This window comes from Poecilia mexicana, unplaced genomic scaffold (assembly GCF_051168715.1).
Source record: "Poecilia mexicana isolate PSO_F unplaced genomic scaffold, ASM5116871v1 scaffold_4, whole genome shotgun sequence".
NCBI classification, from domain to species: Eukaryota; Metazoa; Chordata; class Actinopteri; order Cyprinodontiformes; family Poeciliidae; genus Poecilia; species Poecilia mexicana.
Window position 1 is genome coordinate 26,844,531 of NW_028263373.1, and position 21,940 is coordinate 26,866,470.

Here is a 21,940-nt window from a genome sequence, read left to right on the forward strand (position 1 = left end):
AATCAGAACCTTGTTATTCACACGAAGAGTTCAGACGTCCTTTACAAAGCTATTGAAACATTGATTGAATGCGTCCATAGATTTCAGGTCATGAAGCTCCTCCAAGGTATATGCACTCTTTTGTGTTCACTTAGTAGTGAACTATGTCAGAGTTGGTGATCGGAGGCAGCTTGTCCACATCATCAGACATGCCTGCATTATCTATCTCATACGGGTCGATTCTGACAGCAGCAATTTTGTTGGTCTACATTTCCCTTGCACATTGATCAAGAATGCTGGATATACTTTCTTTTTATTGGTCTCAAAGCCATGGTTCATATATGCCTTGAACTTTATTTAGCTATCAAGATGCCGCAAAGAAGTAACACAGACTTCTCTTGTAATTTTATCATCATTATTTTCTCATTGCCCCACAACAATGATGTAAAAGTCAAAGATACCTCTTTAGACTGCAGACACTTTGAAAACAATCAGACATATATCCAAATTAGTACCTCATATGAAAGCGACACAGATTGGAGATTGGAATTGGGCCGATCTTTCCCTTTTACGGCCTGCCATAGGTGACATACAGGCAAGAAAAGCTCATTTACCTGCTGTGTGAACAGTGGGGCAAAAAGTGGGTATGCAGTGCATACAACGCATAGGGGCGCTGCACTAGAGGGGGCGTCAAAACCCTGTCTGGAGGGGCGGAGCGCCGATGATGTCTTTGCATACACTTCAGCGCGCCCTTACGCTCCTTCACCTCGCGCACATAACTGGGTAAATGTAGCGAGTTTTACCTGTCACGTGTTTTACCTTTCATGTGTCTTCATCTCGGGGAGCGCCGATTTATGTTTTCACATCCACCTGAATAATATGTAGTTGCGCCCCTCTGTGTGAATGATTCAAACATTTTATTTTATTTTTTAAAGAAGATTATGTTTTTTGTAACATCATTTTTTTTATTCTTCTAAACTTCCAGTTGGTTCAGGGTGAGAATTCTGACTCTGAAAGTATGCCCGCCTCACTTCCCCATGGCAAGTTTCCGTCAGGAAACAGCACCTTCATGGCTGTACAGAATGTACTTTCTAAGCATCTGAAAGAATCTCAGGTATCACAAATTCATGCTCTATAAAAATGTTGTGTCAATCCTTCTTACTAATGATGATCCATTCACATACAAACACAGGAGGTGCATGCCCGTTTGACAAAAGCTCTGGAGCAGGTGGACACATTTAAAGAGCAACTTCAGCAGAAGAATGATGAGAGGACCGAGTTGGAGCAGATGATCCAGGAATTACAAAAAAAACATCAAGAGACTGAAAAAGCTCTGGAGGAAAGCCTCGAAGAAAGTAACCAAAGACTCTGCACGCTGGAGCTCCTCTCCAGGTAAACTTTTATAAAGCAGCTTTTCCTTTTTACTTTTTATTACCCACAGGATTCCATGAGTATTTGCAAGAAAAAAAACTCACAAAAAACTAGTGTTGCACATATTGTACAGCTTTGCAAAAAGGCATATATCTTAATCTTGTCCTCTGTGACCCCGGATTACTTCATTCTTTTGTTTTCCTCTGCCTCCTTCGTTCTGCGTGTCCCACAGTGAGAGAGGGAGACTGGAGAAGCTGCGTTCTGGGCTGCAGCAGGAGGTGGACTCCCAGCGAGCGGAGCTGGATGTACTGAGGAGTTCGTCACTGGACCTCCAGAGACAACGAGACCTCCTGAGGCAGCAGAGGGAGGACCTGGAAACGCAGCTGTCACGCCAGCACGCCGAAGTCCGCAGAGGGTACATTTGAGTTCAAACAATGACCTTTGCATAACAAACATCCTGTCAAGCCCAATTGATTTCACGCGTCATGTTGTTAAAACTCAGATTGCTAACACATGTCAGAAAGTTGACATTCTAAATGATTTTTATAGCAATGCTTCTCCTAAAAGGTAGCCTTTCTCCTGTATTTTCATGATATATTTTAAAAAAATGTTAAATTATCCAAAGATATGTAATGAAATAAAAACAAGAGTTTGGCATAAGTCAACACGATTTCTCAATTTTCTTAGGTGGAGATATTTCAAGGTTTTGGGATTTTGGGAGTTGCTGGAAACAAAGCAAGCTGGAAAAGACCTGTGTCAATTAGCAAGACGAGAGAGATTGAGTTGAAAAGGACATGCTGCAAGTTAGTGATTAAGGATGGTGATGAAAGTGCATTAAGAGGTGAGGACAGTGTTGAGACGATGGGAGGAGTACGTTCAGAAGCTGATGAATGAAGGAAAGTGAGAAAGAAAAGAGGACAGGTTGAGGGAATGGAGTGAAACAAAAGGCACATGAGGACAGGATGAAAATTGGAGAGGTGGATGTGGAAACCAGTTGAAGATGGGTTTAAAACAGACGTGATCAGAGGTGGGCAGCAATGAAGTGAATTTAGTACTTATGTACTGTTTTAGAGAATTTGTACTTGAGTAGAATTTGTTATTGGAAAACTTAAAAGTTCATTACATTTTGAAATCAAAATCATACTTTCTACTTTCATTGCTTTCATTGCTTTGTTGAGAGTTTGTGTATTTTGTGTCTATTTTGTTCCATCGACACAATGTAAAATGACACACTACACCCCTCTGTGGTAGGTGGCGATACGCAGTTTGAAACCGGTTTCGAGAAGAAGAACAAGAATCCTTTGTGTCCTACTAGTGTTGCCTTATTGGTAGTGTTCTAGATGCTCAAAGTGTCTGAAAAAGAAAAGCTAGAAAAGTATAAGCCTGCTGCATTATTCTTGATGATCTGTGATCTTTCTACTATAGCAGAATATTTTCTCAGTTATTCTCGACTGCACTCCCATGAAATGCATTATCAAAAAACTTAAAATTTTTACGTTTAGAGGATGGATAGCAGCAGAGCTTAAGTAGAAAAATCAAAAACTTAGAGTATGACTACTTCAACATATTTTTTACTCAAGTATAAGTAAAAATAGTTGTCCAAGAAATTACTTAAGAATAAAACAGTATTTGGTAAAAAGGCAACTCAAGTATTGAATAGCTGATCAAATCATAAATTCCTTAATATTTAAAAATTACATCATCAGATGGACCAAAATGTAAAGTTAATGTTGGTGTTTTAAAGATCAAAATGAAAATAATTTATAGAAATTACATAATTACAAAATAACAAAATCAGGCAAAAGAAAAGTTTTCCAAATCAATTTCTTCATAAACAAGTTTTATGAAACCTTTAACAACAACTGGTGAATGTTTGGGTTAAAACAAGCTTGTTCTTCATTAAGTGAAATTACTCACAATGGTTAGTGTATCCAGAAATTTTACTCTAATAAAAGTAGCGACACTTAGTATTCATAATAAAATTACTCAACCAAAAGTATAAAGTACAGAGTTGAAAAAATACTCACCAAAGTAGATTTTCCCTCCAAAAATTACTCGAGTAACTGTATCTGAGTAAATGGAACTAGTTACTACCCTTGTCTGGACAGCTGATATATCAGTGTGGAGCTGAAAGGAGGAAAAATGGAAGACTGCAGAAAAGTTTCCATGACCAAGAGTCTGACAAGAAAAATAGTGTGAGAATTACATTTTGATATATTTTATATTTCAGGGAAAGAGCTTTACAGGAACTTGAGAGCAAATACTCTGATCTGCGGAGGGAACTGATTACAGTGAAGGAATCTCTGGATCAAATTACTCTGCAGAAGGAGATGTTGGAGGATGACAAAGCCAGCCTTTCTTTGGCTCTAAGCAAGGTAAACTGTTGTGCCCGTGAGAGCGCAATGCTTACCTTCGATATATATTTGTGGCTCTTGGAAGTTTGTGTGACTGTTGTAAGAATGATTGACTCCACAGATGGAATGTCACAGTGCTGCACAGGAGAGCCTTCTGATCAAACTGCAGAGTCAGCATTCTACCCTTAAAGATTCTCTCATTAAACTGGCTGCTCTTAGCGAAGGTCTCGCCAAAGACAAGGTGGAGCTTAATCGCATTGTTCTTCAGGTCAGTCTCTGTGGATTTTCACAAATATATCAATGAGCGGCAGCTCGAACAAAGCGAAATTTCCATCTCTTTCAGACTGAAGGCGAGAAAATGGAGCTCAGCGAACGCAGATGTGAAGCTGAAGGGAAGCGAGCGGCAGCCAGAGAGGACGCGGCGCGAGTGCAGAAGGAGATGATGAACTTGCTTGCTGAAAAACAAGCCTTTGAAAGCTCCCACATTCTACTGCGAGAGCTCTGCCAGAAGCTGGAAGCGGAACTGAGCCTCCTGCACAGGGAGAGAGCCGAGGCCCTGAAGAAGCAATCGGAGGTCAGGGCTTGTTGGTCATTCACACCCCTCCTTGCTCCCACCACCTGGGAGAACTGTGCTTACGTTATTAATAGCTTTCATCACATTCATGCAGCTTGTTTTTGTTCCACTAAAATGTATAGGAGCTCATGCAGCGTTTTTTTTATTATTATTATTATTTTCTAATCTTGTAGTTTTCTTTGGAGCTCTTCTGCTGTATTTTATGAGTGACTTGGGAGATTACAGCCACAGGATACTCAGGAACAAATGTGAACTGGAAAAGATAAATAGATAGACATTTAATACCTAGCAGAGGTCTTCCGAAAGCGCCGATAAATTAACACCTTAAGTATTCCCATTCTTACTAAATAATATCTTGCCGTTTCGTCCTGCAAAGAATGAAAAGAATGCCTTCCTGATTTATTATCTGTTCTAAATGTAATACCTGGAGCTGTTGATCCCCAGTTAGAGTTTAACAAACCTAAACAATTTGACAAATTCCATCCAAACATTTTTAGGAAACCTATCTGCAAAAAATAAATCAACCTTAAATAAAACAAGCCCTGTGTGGCCTCTAGAGTACTATGCTTATGTTTCATCTCCTCACTGGCTGCTACTCTCATCCATAACATGTAATTCATCCTTTTTCATATTTACCTAAGGAGACGCTAAGAAGAACGCAGCGATAATATTTGGTTAATGCGAGCTCATTTTAGTTAAAAACCAGATTATATCGATTCTTGCTTTTGTAAACATTCTGCTTCAGTACTGTTTTAGAGTAGTTACTGTTACATAATGTCAAATTATAATAATATCTGCCTAAACATAACTGAAATAATTATTGGCCGCTTGGAAAAAAAAAATTCAACTTAGAAAACTTTTTGTGGTTTTGTTCACATAACGAACAAAGCCATTGTTCTCGAGTCTGTGAATGTAGTCTGAGAAAATAGCAGAAGATGTACAACATTTTTATTTCTCCACAATAAATAAAGTTTCCTAGTGAAAAAAAACAAACAAACACATTTACAGATGTGGACAAATTTGTTGGCAGACCAAAAGTCGTCCAATAAATTCAGATTTCATTGCAGTGACATAATCTCCACAATAAAAGTCTAATACAGATCTAAGAGAATAAACTACAATACAGGGAACAGGATACAAGAAATAAACACAATGGCAGCGACTTTCCAACAATAAAGAACACAGGGAAATTAACTTAATATGGTCAAATCTTTCAAACGTAAATAAGGAAGAAAGAAAGAAAAACAAACAAACAACAAAGACTCATGACAAATTTTTTGGTTTGCATATATAGCAAAGGGATACATCATCATTTGAAGCCTCTACACATGCAGAGCATTAATGTTCAGAACTCTGCATTCTACCACACAACTTTATGAGGACTCCCCACGATCAATAAAATCTGCTACTTGGAAGCATGTCGGTTTATCCTTTACCTTCAGAAACGATGACAAGAGAGGGGTAAACTGAACTAAAGCAATACAGGGAACTTTTTTTCAGCAGCAATAAGGAATTTAATTCACTCCATAATTTTCTAATTACTTACATGAAAAACAATAAAGCAGGGCTGTAGCATTCGCCCTGCCCCAAATGCCATGGGAGACTTTAAAGCAGCAAACAATACACTGTCACTGTCCACCGTTGAGAGAGGCTTCCCCAGTGAAAGATGTTTCCACACCTGAACATGTTTTTATTATCAATTTCCAAACAAGGACAGTGATGGTTTCTGGTGGTTATACGACTCTCATGGTTTACAAAATCAAATCAAATCTCTGGACAATTCTGAAATGGGCCACCTTTTGAAATATTAGAACATATTGATTAATTATTTAACAGTAGAGAGCCAGGGGACAAAGAAGTATATCTACAAAAACCCCAATATTTTTTAGATATTTTATTTACTTCTTTAAGGACAAGCAGGCACAGACAATGGATGAATGGATAGATATTTAGATATGTACTGAATCCTACTGAACCTTATGTTTGAACACAGGGTTACACCTCTGTTGTACCCAACAGGGGTGTAACCATCATCTCAGAAGTGAGCGGAACAAATTTTTTAGAGGTCTATTGAGTGATTTATCATCCTCTCACATTCAGTCGCACCACTCCTTAGTGGCTAAAAACACACATAATCACTAACAGCCACGGAATAGCACCAGCGGACCGACTTTAGTTCTAACTAAATACTAACAAAGGCTAAACTTTTTGGGCAAGTTACTACATCATTAAGTGTTAAATGGTAATACAAAACATGAATGTTCAATAAAACGCTATTCGTGTAAGCAAATTATTACACAAAATGGAAATGACAAATCAGCAGGAAGTTAAGTCACAACGAAAATGAAATTAATAATTATAAACCACTCATGGCCTTCTTCCATATACTACCTACAGCTTAGGGTAAAATATTTTGGAGTGCGAATGAGAGTAATTCTGAAATATCTGCCTGGTTTCTCTCTGCAATAGATATCTTTTTGTCACCAAGTTCGAGTCTCTCCTGAATCACTCTCCCTGCTGCTGGCCTCTGGTCTAACATCGCCTCCTTCATTTTGTTCTTTTTGTGATGAGTGTGATGAGAAAGATTTCTTGTAAATATAGGAAAGCAACAGTGAGCACGACTAATGTACAGTGATTATAGGAGGTGGGTTTATCACTACCATTACTAACTAGCAAGAGATGTAACATGGGTAGCAACATCAGCACTCATGTTAACTAGCTTACTTTGATATATTAGCATGGAAAGCTACAGCATGTTAACAACAGATTAAACAAAGACAGTAAACAATGTATGGGCAACATGTCCGGCACATGTTGCCCATACAACATGGGTGCCTATTGGCACCCACCCATAACTTTTGGGTAACTTTCCAATTCTAATCTTTAACAGGGACGCCAACAGGCTTAATGCCACTTAAAGGAAACTTCATGAGAGGGTAATTCTCTCCTGTTCTGTTTATGAAACCAGAGAAACTGTTGGAAGATGGCAAAGCAATTCCTTGTTGCTCTTAATTGTTGTTGCTCGACAGATCTGTGTCACCATATTTTAAATTACATTTAGAAAAAGTAAAACTCTTAAAGCTGCAGTATGTAACTTTTATATATATATAAAAAAATATTCCTTTACATATTTGTTGAAACTTTCACTATGTCATGATAGTATGATGTGGGATAGATAATCTGCAAAAAAAAAAAAAAATAAAACCCCTAGAAACTACAAACAACCAATGAGAGCTAGGAGGCGGGTCTTAGCAGTGTTAATCAGCCCTCTGTGTTGCACTGCTCATCCGCCCTCTCCTTCAGCCTTGCTCTTTGTCACACTGCAGCTTGCACAGCCTGTCAGGAATCCTCAGGCTAGTTAACATAGCCACTGATGACTGCAGGTAAACAATTTTCCTGTAATTTTAAGTTGTTTCTTCTCTATTACCACATTTAGCAGCGAGTACATGAGGTTGACTGACAACACTACAACCGTCCTCTCAGTTTTGATTGGCTGTTTTTGGTCAAGTTGACTCGGGAGTGGTGCATTTTGACAGGCGACAATAGCATGTCAGGGAGGAATTGGAGGAGATCAGTCTTTTCACAAATGATCTGCCTCATAAACATATTGTCACATATGGGATCAATTTTAACAAATATGTGAAAAAAATACATACTTCACCTATAGTTCTCACTTTTGGCTCCCTTTAGCGAAATGCCAAGCTTGATGTCAATTTTTGGAAATTGACCTTAAAATGTCTTGTGATTTGAGGATCGATTTCTAAACCTTGTGTCTTCTGTTTTGCAATGCATGGAGCTGTGTACTGTTGCATGTGAAAGAAGTTTGTTTGATTTGGTTTCTGTTTGTGAATGTCCATGTTCAGGTCAACAGGCAGATGCAGACTTTACAAGAGGAGCTGTGTGCATGCAGGAAGGAGCTAGAAGAAAAGACCACCGCTGCAAAGACAGCTGCCGAACATAGGGCGGCACTTGCCAAGGACAAGGCTGCTCTGGAAGTCGAACTAAACTCTGCCGATCGAAAAGCCTGTACTCTCAAACAGGAGCTTGTTGCACTGAGGTCTGTGTACGTCTGTGTGTTCTTGGGGTACATATACTTTTTCGTTGTCTGTCATTTTGACTGTCAGGGTAAAGAATTCCGTCATTTTTACCTGTTATTTTTAATGATGACTTATTCAGCTCCATCTAATTTTCATTCGTTTAATTATTATTCAACAAACTAAGCGGAGGATCCACATCGTCCCATCACACATCAAGCAGATGAATGCTCGTACATATAAACACCTGCTATAGTCGTAACACACACCTTCAGCTGGATCTGAATTGTGCAACAGGCAGATGCACGTAATCAAATGTCTCCAGGTTTTGATGTTGATCTGGAGGTTGAATCTGCACTCTGGGACTAGACACTGGTATTACATTTCTCCAATTGAAGAAATGTAATACCAGAAATGATTAGAAGTTGGCAAGACTAAAACCGGGGTTTTTCGTTTCCGCAAGAACTCACTGCAATGGGAGGAAATCCCATGCATCTCCACCAAGTGGTCAGGGGTGTGTGTGTGCATGGTTGTTTGTCCTGTGTGTCTCTGTGCTGCCCTGCGACAGACTGGTGACCTATCCAGGGTGTACCCCGCCTCTCGCCCAGAACGTTAGCTGGAGATAGGCATCAGCAACCCTCCCGACCCCACTAAGGGACAAGGGTGTAGAGAAAATGGATGGAGATATATATATATATATATATATATATATATATATATATATATATATATATATATATATATATATATATATATATATATATATATATATATATATGAAGTCAGGCAGGCATACATTGGCATGAATCAATGTAGGTTCATACCTTGACTTCTCAGTCCTTAAGTGTGTGTGTGAGTTGAGTTAAGTAAAACCAAATGGCATTGTATATTTTAAGGCAATCTGACCTAAAGTGAATTTGGATTTCTAAAGCAGAGTCTCGTGTAACAAGAGTCTACAAGTAAACTAGTTTTATTGGAAGCTGTGTTTGAGGTGGATTATTGGATTTTATGATCTTCTCCACCTTGAGTTTCAAAGGTCCTGGTTTTTTTCAGAGCTCAGTGCCTTTTTATTGCTTTGTTCCAGAGCAGAGAAGAAATCCCTGGAGGCAACTATATTCGAGAGCCAGGAGCTCTCCGCATCCCTGGAGGCCAAGCTCACCAGGCTGGAGGGCGAGAGATCCAGCTTGAGTCTGGCTAACGAGGCCCTGACGCGTGAGTGGCCCCTTCCCCCAGAGATCTCACTGTTTTCCATGCCAAGCCCCTTGGCCATGAAGCTTTTCCAGCCATCCACCAGAGATCCATATTTCAGCCCTGAGATCTGCAACAGCTGGGCTGCAGTATCACCGAAGCTGCTTTCTCAGCTGACCCTGGTCTCTCTGCTACATGCAAACACACATGGATCAGATAAATAGTGCTCAGCTCCAGTGTTCCGGGTAAACCCATGGCTGAACATGGGCTGCATATGCAACTCCCCAAAAACATGTTAATAACACTTTAACATCTCTTCATGATGTACAACTCAGTATTTCATTACTGGCCCGGGGTTCACGCATTTATTTCTTTGTGCAGGTGACGCTGCTCAGATGCGTGCAGATGCCGAACAACAGCTACAACAAGCTGCAAAACAACAAAGACTGTTGGAGGAAAAGCTGACTGAGGTGGAAAGAAATGCCCTTTTGATGCGGAACAATACAGAGCAAATTCACAGAGAGCAGCTGGAAGCCGAACATAAGCAAACGGTAAATCATCAGCCTGAGGACCATGTTGCGGCACCTGGTGCAGCACCTGGCTAGTAAACAGTTTTAATTTATGTGCACACATAATCAGCATTGGTTACAGCAGCCTGCATTTATGTCATTATGATGACAGTCGGACATTAAACATTAAAAGGTCTAACCTGCCTTCAGTTCTTGTTTACTCCTCTCCATTTGTTGGCATGTGTTCCCACATAAACTCACAATGGCTTTAAAAATAACACCAGCGACTTTGTTGTCGTGGGCATTCGCATATTGAAGATATTGTTTCCAGATTGGAACCGAAGTGCATGTCGATGTTTTACGTTTTAACAGGAGCAGCAGTTTGCAGAGCTCGCTGTCCAACAGCAGCAAACTGAAGAGCAGCTACGCGTGCAGTGCGAGGAGCTGCGTGCGCACAACCAGAGGGCGCTGCAGCAGGTGCAGGATGAGCTGGCAAAGCTGCAGAAGGAGTTCAGCCAAAGGCTCCTACAGGCTGAAAACAAAAAGCAACAGGTGTTTCCTATTTAAAAATACATTTGTCTTTGTTCAAGTATTTTCGGATATGTTAAAGAATTATCCTATATGAAATGTAGTTGTATTTTAAAACTGACAGTCAGTGGAATACTGTCCAGTGTTCTACAGGACATTATTTTATTGGCATTCTCTCGTAAAACACTTACTGTATCAAATCTCAAGGAAGGTTTATCTAAACTTGCCAGTTCCCTGTGCGCAAAATATTTTATTGAGATGTTGGAGACCACAACCAACAGGTGTGCATTTGTGAAGTGGAAATAAAAAATTTAATGGATTTAATAAATATTATTATTATTATTATTATAAGATATATAAAGTAACTCATAAATACAGCAGAGAAGAACAGAAGAAACCAGAAATCATGAGAATGCAAACATAAATAAAAACAAGAATACAATCATGTATAAATCACGGCATCAGACCTGCTACAAACATCTCCATAACGTTACTCTTGAAAGTGTTTCTTGTTGTGACAATATGTTTTGTCACTTATTCTCTCAAGCAAACCTCTGAGGATGAAGGGTTGTATACAAATGCAGGTCACACTTATAGCTGCAGTATGCAACTTTCATAAAATAATATTTACATGTATGTTAAAACTGCTATCATGTCATAATGCCAAAGGATAAGCGTGAGAAAGCCATGGTTAAACTGACCTATTATTGTCTGAAGAAGTGCAGCCCTTCTGACTAAAAACAACCAATCTGAGCCAGGAGACTATCTTTAGTACTGTCAGTCAACCTTGTGTACATGATGCTTAATATGCTAATGGCGGAGAAACAACTTACAGTTACAGAAAATATGTTTATCTGCCGACCTCTGTGGCTTTGCTAACTAGCAAGGTGACTGACAGCGCTAAGATCCTCTAAGTATGTTTCAGCAAATATGTAAAAACAAAATTCTTTATTTATAAAAGTTACAGGCTGCAGCTTTAATGTTCTCCTTCATAGCCTATCATTTGTGGTAAAAGTGACCTTTTCTTCCACTTCACAACTACGCATTAGAGAAAAGTAAAAGGATCAGAAAACTTGGGCAAGTCACTATCGGCCCAAGAACATCCAGCTTTGTTTGCCACTGACTATATGTTAATCTGACCTCATAGTTTGTTGTGTCCAGGCTTTGTTCCACCAGGAAGCTGAGAAAGCTGCCCTTACAGAAAAAATAGCATCCCTCCAACAGGATCTGGCTACAGCCACCATGGAGACGGAGCGTATGCAGAGGGAAGCGCTTAGCAGACAAGAGCTGGACAAGGTAAAAGTATGTCAAGGCTACACGCTCCCAGTTTAGTTCTGTTGTGAGGTGAATTCATTAATTTGCATCTTTTTATGTTGCAGAATGCAGTAGTTGTTAGGTGTGAGCTGAAGGACTTACAACATAAGTTTGAAGAATCCCTGGCCTCTCATCAGAGTACTAGGAAAAGTTTCATGGAGAACATCAGAGAACTCAACCAACAGAAAGAACAAGCAAAACAGGAGGTTTAAGTCATTTTAATATTTATTTTATCATTTGAAGTATCAAGACTGGGCATTTTCCTGTAGAGAGCCTTGTACGTAAAACAGCGGTGCTCAATATGTCAATCGCAATTTACCAGTCAATCGCAAATCTAGTGTGGGTAGATTGCCTGACATTAAAAAAGAAGATGTCAGCCTGTCACTTGATTAATATACAGGGAGGTCTTAGCAGATGGTGGCTCTAATGCTTCCTTTGCCTTATAATAGCAGTTTGCTAACCGCTATTATAACAAAGAAGAATAAGAACAGACTTTTTCTCACGTTTAGGTCACTGCGCATGCGCAAACAATGGCGCCAAATGCAGCTAAACTAGCTAGATAGCGAGTTACCGCTTAAGAAACAGTAACCTTCCTTACTTATAAAAGTAAGTGAGGAAGGTGGATCAAGTACACAGCAAATTTGGAAGTGTTCCATCAACTCCTACAGAGTTAAATTCAACACTTTGAAAGTGTCTATATTGTTCCACTCTGGATGGTGTAGAAGTTACACTTTTGAAAGTGTTATTTGTGATAGAGTTGAATCAACACTCACAGTAGTTGAAATCAAACACACTTCAGTGTTAATCTACCCAACACTAGTGTATATTGTCAAAAGTTAACACTATGAACGTGTTAATCTAACACAGAATGGTGTAAAATATATATTAATATAGAAATCTGAGTTTTGAAATACTACCTCAGGGTGTACTGTGGTGGTGCAGGGGTTAAGCACAACCCACATATGAAGACTTTAGTTTTCAATGTGGCTGTTGTGGGTTTCCTTCCCAGTCTTCCCCTTCTCTCATTACTCACTTTTTGTGTCAATTTACTACCAAATAAAAGCCACTAGAGCAATTAAAATCTTTTTTTCCCCCAGAAACTACTGGCCATCAATAATCCCCAAATTCATTTTAAAAGACATTAGATGCTACAAAAACACCAGCACCAGTTGCAGTATGTAATCTACTTTTATTTCAAAAGCACTGACAGCAATATACAACAAAGGTCATACATTCATGGTACTTTGCACTGAAGGTGAAGTGTGCTTTGAAAGTTCATTGGAAGCAGCCATGGATGGTCTTGTGATCACTGATGGTGAAGTGTCTTTGATGTTGCTCTTGTTTTCGCCAACATGAAGGAGGAAGACTTCCAGTCTGGAAGGAAAAACAGGAAATATAGCAGAAACATTAGAATAATAAATAAATATTTTAAAAAGTAGTGTGAGCAAAACTAATCAGACTCACCTGTGTGTGTCACCATCATATTCATTCAAATTACTCTGCCCACCTGGTTTACAAGATAAAGCATAAAAAATAAATAATTACTAAAGAAATTAGCTTATAGAAAAAAATTTGGACAGCATTAAAAGTTGTGCCAACCTGTCTGAAGAAATGTGTTTGAGTCATAACAGTAGTGATGGGTCCAGCAACACCGACCTGCCGGCGCATGTGTCAAGCCCATAGACCAAAACCCGTGTCGGTGCACGTATTGGTTTCATCAAGTCACGTGGCTGATACAGGAACTGTTTCGAAATGATACTAGATGGCAAACTGTGTTTATAAGGAAGCGAATCTGTCAACGGGATGCATTTGCCAAAAGAATTCGTGATCTTTTTTGGTACAGTGTCAACTATGGAACAGCCTCCAAACAAACAAAAGGTTTGTGCAGTGTGGGACCATTTTGATCTTACATCGGAAGATAAGGTATTTATTTTCATTTTGTTGTTGTTTCAGCTGAAATTGACTCTTAGTTTACTTTCATATTATGTTCTGCAGGTTAGGTGTTGCATATGTTTGACAGAATTGTCTTATGTAAATAAATCCACCTCCTCAATGCTGAGGCATTATAGGACCAAACATGAGAATGAAGTCCCAGATACACCTAGAATAACTTCAGGTATACAGCCATTTTACAAATTACTCAGTTGCTTTTAATGAGTTATTTAATATAATGTATTGTTTACTTCATTTTTAACCATCAAGCTTCTAGGAAGCAAATGCTGGATGAGGCTCTACTGAATTTCATTGTGAAGGATTGCCAGCCTCTCAGCATTGTGGAAAGTGAAGGGTTCAAGGCACTGGTTCAAGTCCTTGAACCTTCATATGGTTTGCCAACCAGAAAAGTTTGTGTGGAAATTATCTAAAGTATTAGTTTAAATTAAAAAAAATAATTTAATCTTTAATTTTAATATATTGATTTTGTTTTGGTTTCACTGATGTAATTATCAGACCATCAAACAAATGGTGGCCAAAAAGTTTGAGGAGGAACAGGAACGAGTGAAAATGGAAGTACAGCAAGCTGTGGCAGTGAGTATAACGGCTGACATGTGGACATCTGTGAACATGGAGGCTTATTTGGCTCTTACCTGTCACTACATTAATGAAAATCTGCAGTTGTGTACATCTGTATTAGGAGTAAAATACTTTCCACAAAGTCACACTGCTGACAATTTGGCCCAAGTCACAAGAGACATAATGGAGGACTGGACCATAACCAATAAAGTAAGGTGTCTTGTGACTGATGCAGCACCAAACATGATCGCATCCGCTAGGCAGCTAGTAATTTGGCACTCGATTTGCATTGCACATACTCTCAATTTATTAGTTAGAAAATCGTGTGATCAGATCCCCACACTTACATCCATCAGACAGAAATCTAGGCACATTGTCACATACTTCAGATCAAGCACTACAGCCAAGGAGAAGCTTGCTCAAGTGCAACAACAGATGGGACGACCAATCCTGAAACTTATCAATGAGGTGCCAACACGCTGGAACAGCACATATGAAATGCAGTCAAGGCTACATGATGAGAGGGAACCAGTGTGGGTATCTCTGACCTCTCTAAAAGCAGATTTGACTCCACTTACAGCTGATGAGCATAACATCATAGGAGAAACACTTCTTGTGCTTGCTCCTTTCCATCAAGCTACAGTGGAGTTGTCTGAAGAGAGGCGAGTGTCAGGATCCAAGGTCATCCCAATGATGAAAATGCTCTATCTTGCATTAGAGATGCATGAAAACCTGAAGCGTCGAGTCACAGACACTGCTTCCAATCTGGAGTCAAAAAGTGTGTTGGCCCTAGCAACACTTCTAGATCCCAGATTTAAATCACTTGGGTTCCGCAATTCCTCCAAATGCAATGAGGCCATCAGTAGACTGCGGTCAGAATGTGCGTCTATTATCGGACACTCTAATGAGCCCCAGCCAGGACCATCTTCACAACAGCTGTCTGCACCCAACTCAGGCATGTTATTCAGCATTATTTGTTGTTTGTTTGGACAAGATGTACTAAAATGTCAATTTGTTGTTTTTAGATAACCTTTGGCACCATCTTGACACCAAAGTAGGCAGGCTGACCAAAAGTGCCACAGCTGATGCCATCCAGGAGGTGCAGAGATATCTTGCAGAGGGCAATATTGCCAAATGTCAGGATCCAATGACATACTGGCAGAACCACAAGACAATTTATCCTAACCTCTTCTGGTTGTCATTGCAATACCTTTGCACTCCAGCCTCATCTGTGCCATGTGAGAGGGTGTTTTCCACAGCAGGAGAAGTTGTGTCAAAAAAGCGTAATAGACTGAATTTCAAAATATTGGAAAAACTTTTTTTTTTAAATAAAAATGTGTGAAAAAAAAACTCCAGTCCACAAGCATCCTCAATCCAAACACATTCACTTAAATTTAGTGAGTGAAACTAAGACTCATGTCGTTGAATTAACCCTGTATTTTTAACATGCAACACTTGCACTGGAAATCTGACACTTCCGAATTTGCTGTGTAAGAAGATAAAAACGTAGATGATTTCTACTTGGTCATTTTATAAGTAGCTTGCATGCTGAGAAAGTGTGAGCGCCCCTCATATAAAAAAACAATGCTATCCCAGTCAAACCCCCTGGACAAATTAGGAATTATGCAGAATGAGGTAAAGAAGAAACTTGTTTGGCTTGGCTAGCGTTGAAAAACTCTGATCCTCCTCTACCATCTCCAAGAGTTTGGTTTAATTAGAGCTGATGTAGGAAGAGGCATTTAATATACCAAGATGTTGACTTTAGCTGTCACAAAAACCTACGAGCAGTGAGGTGCCATCAGGTGCAGGATTGAGCTGTACAAGGAGACGTGTTGTGCTTCCCTCCCCTAAGGGTCCTACTCAGCTTTAATTTACTTTGTCAAATCCACAAGAGGGAACTGCTGCCATATTGACTCTAATATTAGCATAAAAATGCAATTAGAGACCATAATTTGGCTCACTAGGACAGGCAGGGCGTGAGCATCGAAGACGGACCGCAGAGAGAGGAAAAACAAGGGGAGGACACAGTCCCTGGTACCATGATATGAAATAAAAATTTGACTTAACCCCTTGTGTAAATAAGCCAGCGGGGGAGTGTTTATTTTCTCCCTCGCAACACCAGGAGGCTGGCTCCACTGGGACTCCGAGTCCCCCTCTCCCAACCACATAACACAACACTGGTGTCTCGTATTCTCCACTCCTCCCATCCCCTGCTCTCCCCCAAAATCAGATAAAATAAAGGATAATTGGCCTGATCGGCCCTAGTTTGTTTCTTCTCACATTAGCGTTTATGAGAAAGAACCATCTTGTGTGGGCTCTAAACATAACACTCTTCCTTCTCCTCGTCCTCCCTTTCCCCCTCCTTTCACTCCTTTCCCTCCACCAGTTCTTGGTAGGCTGCAATTTATCATGCTGTTCTGTGTGGATTTTTTACACTCTGAGCTGCAAAGAGAAGATAAGGAGAGACAGAACCTGGCCACAGGCCCAACAGCCTCTTATCTGTGCTTGGATAAGTTTAGGCCTCTGCCTCTCCGACTACCCACGACAACACGTTGCTATAAAACAAAATATAGGTCACAGAGTTTCTAACAATTCTGTACACATCCTTTAAAATAACATATTTTGAATGTTATAAAGGATATATTTCTTACACATGAATGTCTAAGACAGTGGTTCTTAACCTTTTTTGAGGTACCGAATCCCCCAGTTGCATATGCGCATTAACCGAACCCTTCTTATTCCAACCCCCCCCCGACAAAAAACATACGTTCTGATTTACTAATGTAATGTAATGTAATTATATTAGCTGCGTTACAACCCCCACGCCACTAGAGGCAGTAGCAACCCCGAAAAGATGCGACTAAGGAGCAAATTTAGACTATAGAATTTGGTAAAAACTGAGTTTTGCTTAAGTAATTAAAGACACAAGTTCAAATCCATGGTGAGTGGAGCTCCTTCAATCAGTGCTCCTCTGCAGCTCTGATTGGCTCAGCAATGTAACATGATCCTCTGCAGCAAGCGATGACAAAGTGGGGCGTCATCACGACTTCACACAGTGTGTCTTTACCTCCGCGGCAGAGGCTCCGCCGAACCCCTGAGACTGACTCATCGAACCCCTGGGGTTCGATCGAACCCAGGTTAAGAACCATTGGTCTAAGATCATCAAACTGATTTTAATAGCAAAGTTCACCTGACTCAATACAAAATGCTGTTTTTAAATGATAATTTAATTTATTAAACGGTCATGATTAGATTAAATAGACTTTTTTGAGCTTTACTGCTGCTGCCCAGCTCCTTCAGACTAGCCAGCAGCAATTAGCAAAACCCTGGTGGAACTGCTGAGCTCATCATACGAGATACTACTCAGCAAAACACTGCTAAAAATATTAGGTGGAGATTCAAAAAGAGCAGGAGGATTCAAAAGGAAAGAAGTACTCAACTCAGCCTGGTCATGTATGAAAAAATATTGGCCCTCTTTGGTAACTGATGAATTCAGTGATTAGCCAGGTGTTTTTTAGGACCTCTATACCTATGTTATGACAAACAGAACCTACTGGACAACAGAAATCAAGCTAAAAGATTTCAACAAGCCTCACATCATGCAAGGATCTAAATAAATTCAAGAACAGATCCGAAACAAAGTCATTTCTGTCTGTCCAACTGAGAAAGTGTACAAAGTTGTTTCCAAGGCTTTGGGACTCCAGCGAACCAAAGTGAGAGCCATCATTCACAGTAGTAATTATTACAAGAGCACATCTACAGTTCACCCAGCAAATTACAAAAAACCCAGTACATCAAAGCACCATAAGCCTCACTTGGCTCAGGTAGAGTCAGTGTTTGTGATTTAACAATAAGAAGAGAAACTGGGAAACAATGGCATTTACTTCACGAGAAAGTCTAAAACCACTATTGGCCAAAAAAAATCCCAGTAAGGCACATTTCACATTTTCCAGAAAAACATATTTTATGATCTGAGACTTTCTGGAAAATATTTTGTGGACTGATGAGACAGAAAAATAACTTTTTAGAAGGTGTGCTTCCTGATGCACCTCTTTTAAGACTAACACGATATTTCAGAAAAAGAAACTCAAGCTCAGTGGTGGGATGGGATGGAACTGCTGCTAGCAGACGAGCCGTGACTGATGAGACGATGAATTCTGTCAGGATGAGCTTAAAATGATCATGGTCGAAAATCCTCCATTATGACAGATTTAAAACAAATATGCAAAGAAGAGTTTGCACAAATTAATCCACAGTGAAGTCACAGACTTTCTTCTAGTTTAAAAAAAAAAGTGTTTTGTATTTACCAGGGTTATCTGTTTATAAAATTTGTTTGATCTAATAAATTTGAAAGTGACAAAAATAATTCCATAAGGACAAGACATTTTTCTAATGTTAAGTGAAATAATCTGCCAAGAGAGCTAGAACTTTTTCACCAATATTAAGGAATTATTGACTCTAAACAAGCTCCAATATTTTGCTGAAAAGTTTGTTTTGTCATGTTTCAAATGTACTGAGATATTTGGATCAGAAACTAGACCAAATACTTGGTAAGATTTTGTTTTTGCAGCATACTATTGTATCAAAATGTATTGCTTTCATAAGTAATCATCAGCTTAATCCTCAGTTATATTACACTCCATGTTTTTATTTATTTGGTCATCAAGTTAGAGGATCTTCGTCGTCGGCTGCAAGAGGCAGACGATAGACTTCTTGAAGGGAAACAAGATCTGACTGAGGCTCACAGAGAGCTTCAAGGCTGTGTGCAGGAGCGAGACAAGTTACGAAAAGAAGCACTGGAGCTGAGGCGAGAACTGGCTGATGAGACCAGAGAGAGAGAAGCCATCCAGGTTTCTAATCAGGAGCTCAGAGCTTTCATCAAAAGAGCGGAGAGTGAAAACAACAGGTGCAGCCACCCCACAAGTTTGGATATGTTCTTCAAAGTCTATTTTTGTAGCAAGAAAATGCTCAATTTCAATGTTACGCCCCTTTTAAATTTACGTTGACCAGCCTCAGACGAGCTTTGGAGGAGAAGCAACATAACGAGTCCATCTTGGAAGAAAGTAGCAGCTCAACACACAAAGAAGCAACCAGTCTGAGGAGCTCTATGAGGGAGCTGGAGAAGTCTCATCTGGAGGCCCGCAGAGAGCTGCAAGAACTACGCAGACAGGTGGTAGGATTACTTCGACTTATAATATCTGTCTCATGTTTTGCTTGAATCAGTTTGTGGAATCTTTATGCTATCAGATAAAGGTCCTGGAAAGCAAGAACAGTCGGCAGAAGCAGGAACTGGTGGAGCTGCAGAGCCAAGTATGTCAGGAGGAACAGAGGGCAGAGGAAGCACAGCGGGAGGCTTTTGTTCTCAGTCAGAGACTGCTGGAGAGCGAGGCTGCCAAGGAAGCAGCGCTCAGTGAGGTAAGTGGTAAATGATCTACTAGTGTTGGTGTTTTGCTTTTCCTTTGTGTTTTCTTTTCTGATTGTTTCTGAGTTCTTCATTAATGGCTTTTGGATCCCCCCCCCCCCTTATCATATTCAATTAGTATCAGCTACAACATTTAATTTCCTTTTGGGATCAATACAGTATTTTTAAATTGAAACAGTTTCTTCATCTGTGTTCCTTATTGTGGTTAGGTCATGTTTTATTAATTCATTCCTTATGTTTAGCTTCGTTCTCATTTTGCATTTTAGTTCATTTTGTTCTTCTTGTGCTGCTTTAGTTCAGCTCCCTTTGTGTTTTCTGTAGCTATGTTTCCTTTGGCTATATAACTGCACAAATTAGAATAACGAAAATAAATTTGCTTAATGGAAACACGCCAATTACATAGAATTTTATCGTGATATTTTCTGGTAGTGTTGTGGAAACAACAAAACAACTTTTTGCTTATATTTTAGGTAACTGTATGACTGCGAGTGCATGGCATAGCATTCATTGTTTTTGAAAAATGTTCCCATTTGAAATAGGCTTCTTCAGGAGGCCAGTTACTTTAAAAAGTGTGATTTATATCACTAAGCTGCACACAAGTAACTTCATTCAAACCTTAATTTTGAATTTACACATATATTTTTTACACTCTCTCAAAAAGCGGAGAAAGTAGCATAAATAACATTTCTGATAATACCATCAATTTTTTTTTTTTACCATCAATGACTGACATTTATTACTCTGACAACAATAAATCTAAATTCCTGGGTGTGCTGTGGTGGTGCAGGGGTTAAGCACTGTCCACATATGGAGGTCTCAGTCCTCAATGTGGTCGTCGCAGGTTTGATTCCCAGCCTGGCAACCTTTGCTGCATGTCTTCCCCTTCTCTCATGACCTACCTTGATGTCAACTTGCTATCAAATAAAGGTCATTAGAGCCAATAAAACCTTTAAAAAAAATCTAAATTCCTATCATGATAGGAAATTTTCACAATAAATTATAAACAATACAATTAATGCTCACCCCTACTGCTAACCACTGTGTGGCCTGTTGTGGTTGCATTGTGAAGACATTTAAAAATTTTCAGGTTTTCTGCAGTTTCATATACTGATTAAAAATTATTTCCTGAAACTATGTCAACATAGCCATCTTCTCAATAACAACTTCTTTCAAAAAACCCAAAGTCTTTTGAGAATCACACCAGATCTTATGAGCCAAGTCGTTTTAATGCTCTTTACTTCTGTATGTTGATCGTTTTGCTATTCCTTCAAAATCACTTGAGCAAATATTTTAGTTTATTTAATTCCAATAGAAATACAAAGGTCAGATGAGTTTCTGAATAAAAGTTTCCATATTATGCTTGCTAAATCATCTTTTGTTTACATTCACGTACTTAAAGATGTAAGCAGTAAAGTCCAGCTAGTTTACAGGACTCAACAAATGTGTTTGAAAACACTGTCCTGTCTTTAAAAGTAAAATATTATAAGGGACATTAAGCTATTTAAGTCACCACACAACACATCGCCTGCACAGTGCACACAGACAGGACTGTGGCTTTGTTTTCAGGTTGCAGGTCTGCAGTGCTGTGTGATGGAACTGGAAACAGCTGAGCGGCAAAGCCGAGAGCTGCTGCATGAAAGAGAAGCCAATCAGCAGCAGAGCGACCAGAGGCACAGAGAAACCACATCTCAGCTCGAAGACGTGCTAGAGGACTCCAAGACGCAAATTAGTGAACTTTCTGTCAAACTCAGTCTGGCTGAAAACAAGGCCCGGAGTCTGGAGGAGCAGCTGAGTCTGAGCAAAGGTGTATGTCGGGACTTGGAGCACCAGCTGGCAGGGGTGAATGCAGCTCTGCACTGCACTGTTGGTGTCAACCGTGTGAGGCTGTGGCACAAATGTGGATCGCAAACAAGATCTTCCTCAAGGAGACACTTCCATGTGACAGGTAAAGATGACATTGTATCATGCTGCAAAACTACAAAAAACACAAAACCTTCCAAAACATTTTCCAGGTGCATATATCTTAGTACAGTTTAGACTAAACTAACTTTTGTGCAAGATGCAGGAGCTTGTTTTAAGTCAGTAATTCCTTAATATTGATTAAAAAGTACTGGTTCTATTGGCAGATTATCTCGCCTATTACAATACATTTTTCC

At 39.6% G+C, this 21,940-nt stretch overlaps 2 protein-coding genes across 2 annotated transcripts in view; both read left to right on the forward strand.

Annotated features, from left to right (window-relative positions):
* crocc2 (ciliary rootlet coiled-coil, rootletin family member 2) overlaps positions 1-21,940 on the forward strand; it is a 48,562-nt gene that overhangs the window by 18,058 nt on the left and 8,564 nt on the right. The window contains exons 10-25 of the mRNA XM_088005134.1: positions 965-1,093; positions 1,172-1,371; positions 1,583-1,765; positions 3,581-3,725; positions 3,826-3,972; positions 4,048-4,278; positions 8,142-8,335; positions 9,397-9,524; positions 9,882-10,051; positions 10,382-10,561; positions 11,699-11,833; positions 11,917-12,057; positions 19,030-19,268; positions 19,373-19,532; positions 19,610-19,784; positions 21,358-21,729. Coding sequence (XP_087861260.1) covers positions 965-1,093; positions 1,172-1,371; positions 1,583-1,765; positions 3,581-3,725; positions 3,826-3,972; positions 4,048-4,278; positions 8,142-8,335; positions 9,397-9,524; positions 9,882-10,051; positions 10,382-10,561; positions 11,699-11,833; positions 11,917-12,057; positions 19,030-19,268; positions 19,373-19,532; positions 19,610-19,784; positions 21,358-21,729 — 2,929 coding nt within the window. The remainder of the gene's footprint in view (positions 1-964; positions 1,094-1,171; positions 1,372-1,582; positions 1,766-3,580; positions 3,726-3,825; positions 3,973-4,047; positions 4,279-8,141; positions 8,336-9,396; positions 9,525-9,881; positions 10,052-10,381; positions 10,562-11,698; positions 11,834-11,916; positions 12,058-19,029; positions 19,269-19,372; positions 19,533-19,609; positions 19,785-21,357; positions 21,730-21,940) is intronic.
* Positions 14,322-15,704, forward strand: LOC148160019 (E3 SUMO-protein ligase ZBED1-like). The gene is made up of 2 exons (XM_088005230.1): positions 14,322-15,317; positions 15,388-15,704. The coding sequence occupies exons 1-2, from the start codon at positions 14,354-14,356 to the stop codon at positions 15,702-15,704; spliced, it is 1,281 nt and encodes a 426-aa protein (XP_087861356.1). The 5' UTR covers positions 14,322-14,353.

What these genes read in the sequence shown, in the direction of transcription:
- LOC148160019 (XM_088005230.1), top strand. Translation starts at nt 14,354, where the DNA reads ATGGAAGTACAGCAAGCTGTGGCAGTGAGTATAACGGCTGACATGTGG. An exon ending in GCTGTCTGCACCCAACTCAG is followed by an intron (nt 15,318 to 15,387) that starts GCATGTTATTCA and finishes TGTTGTTTTTAG; the next exon opens with ATAACCTTTGGCACCATCTT.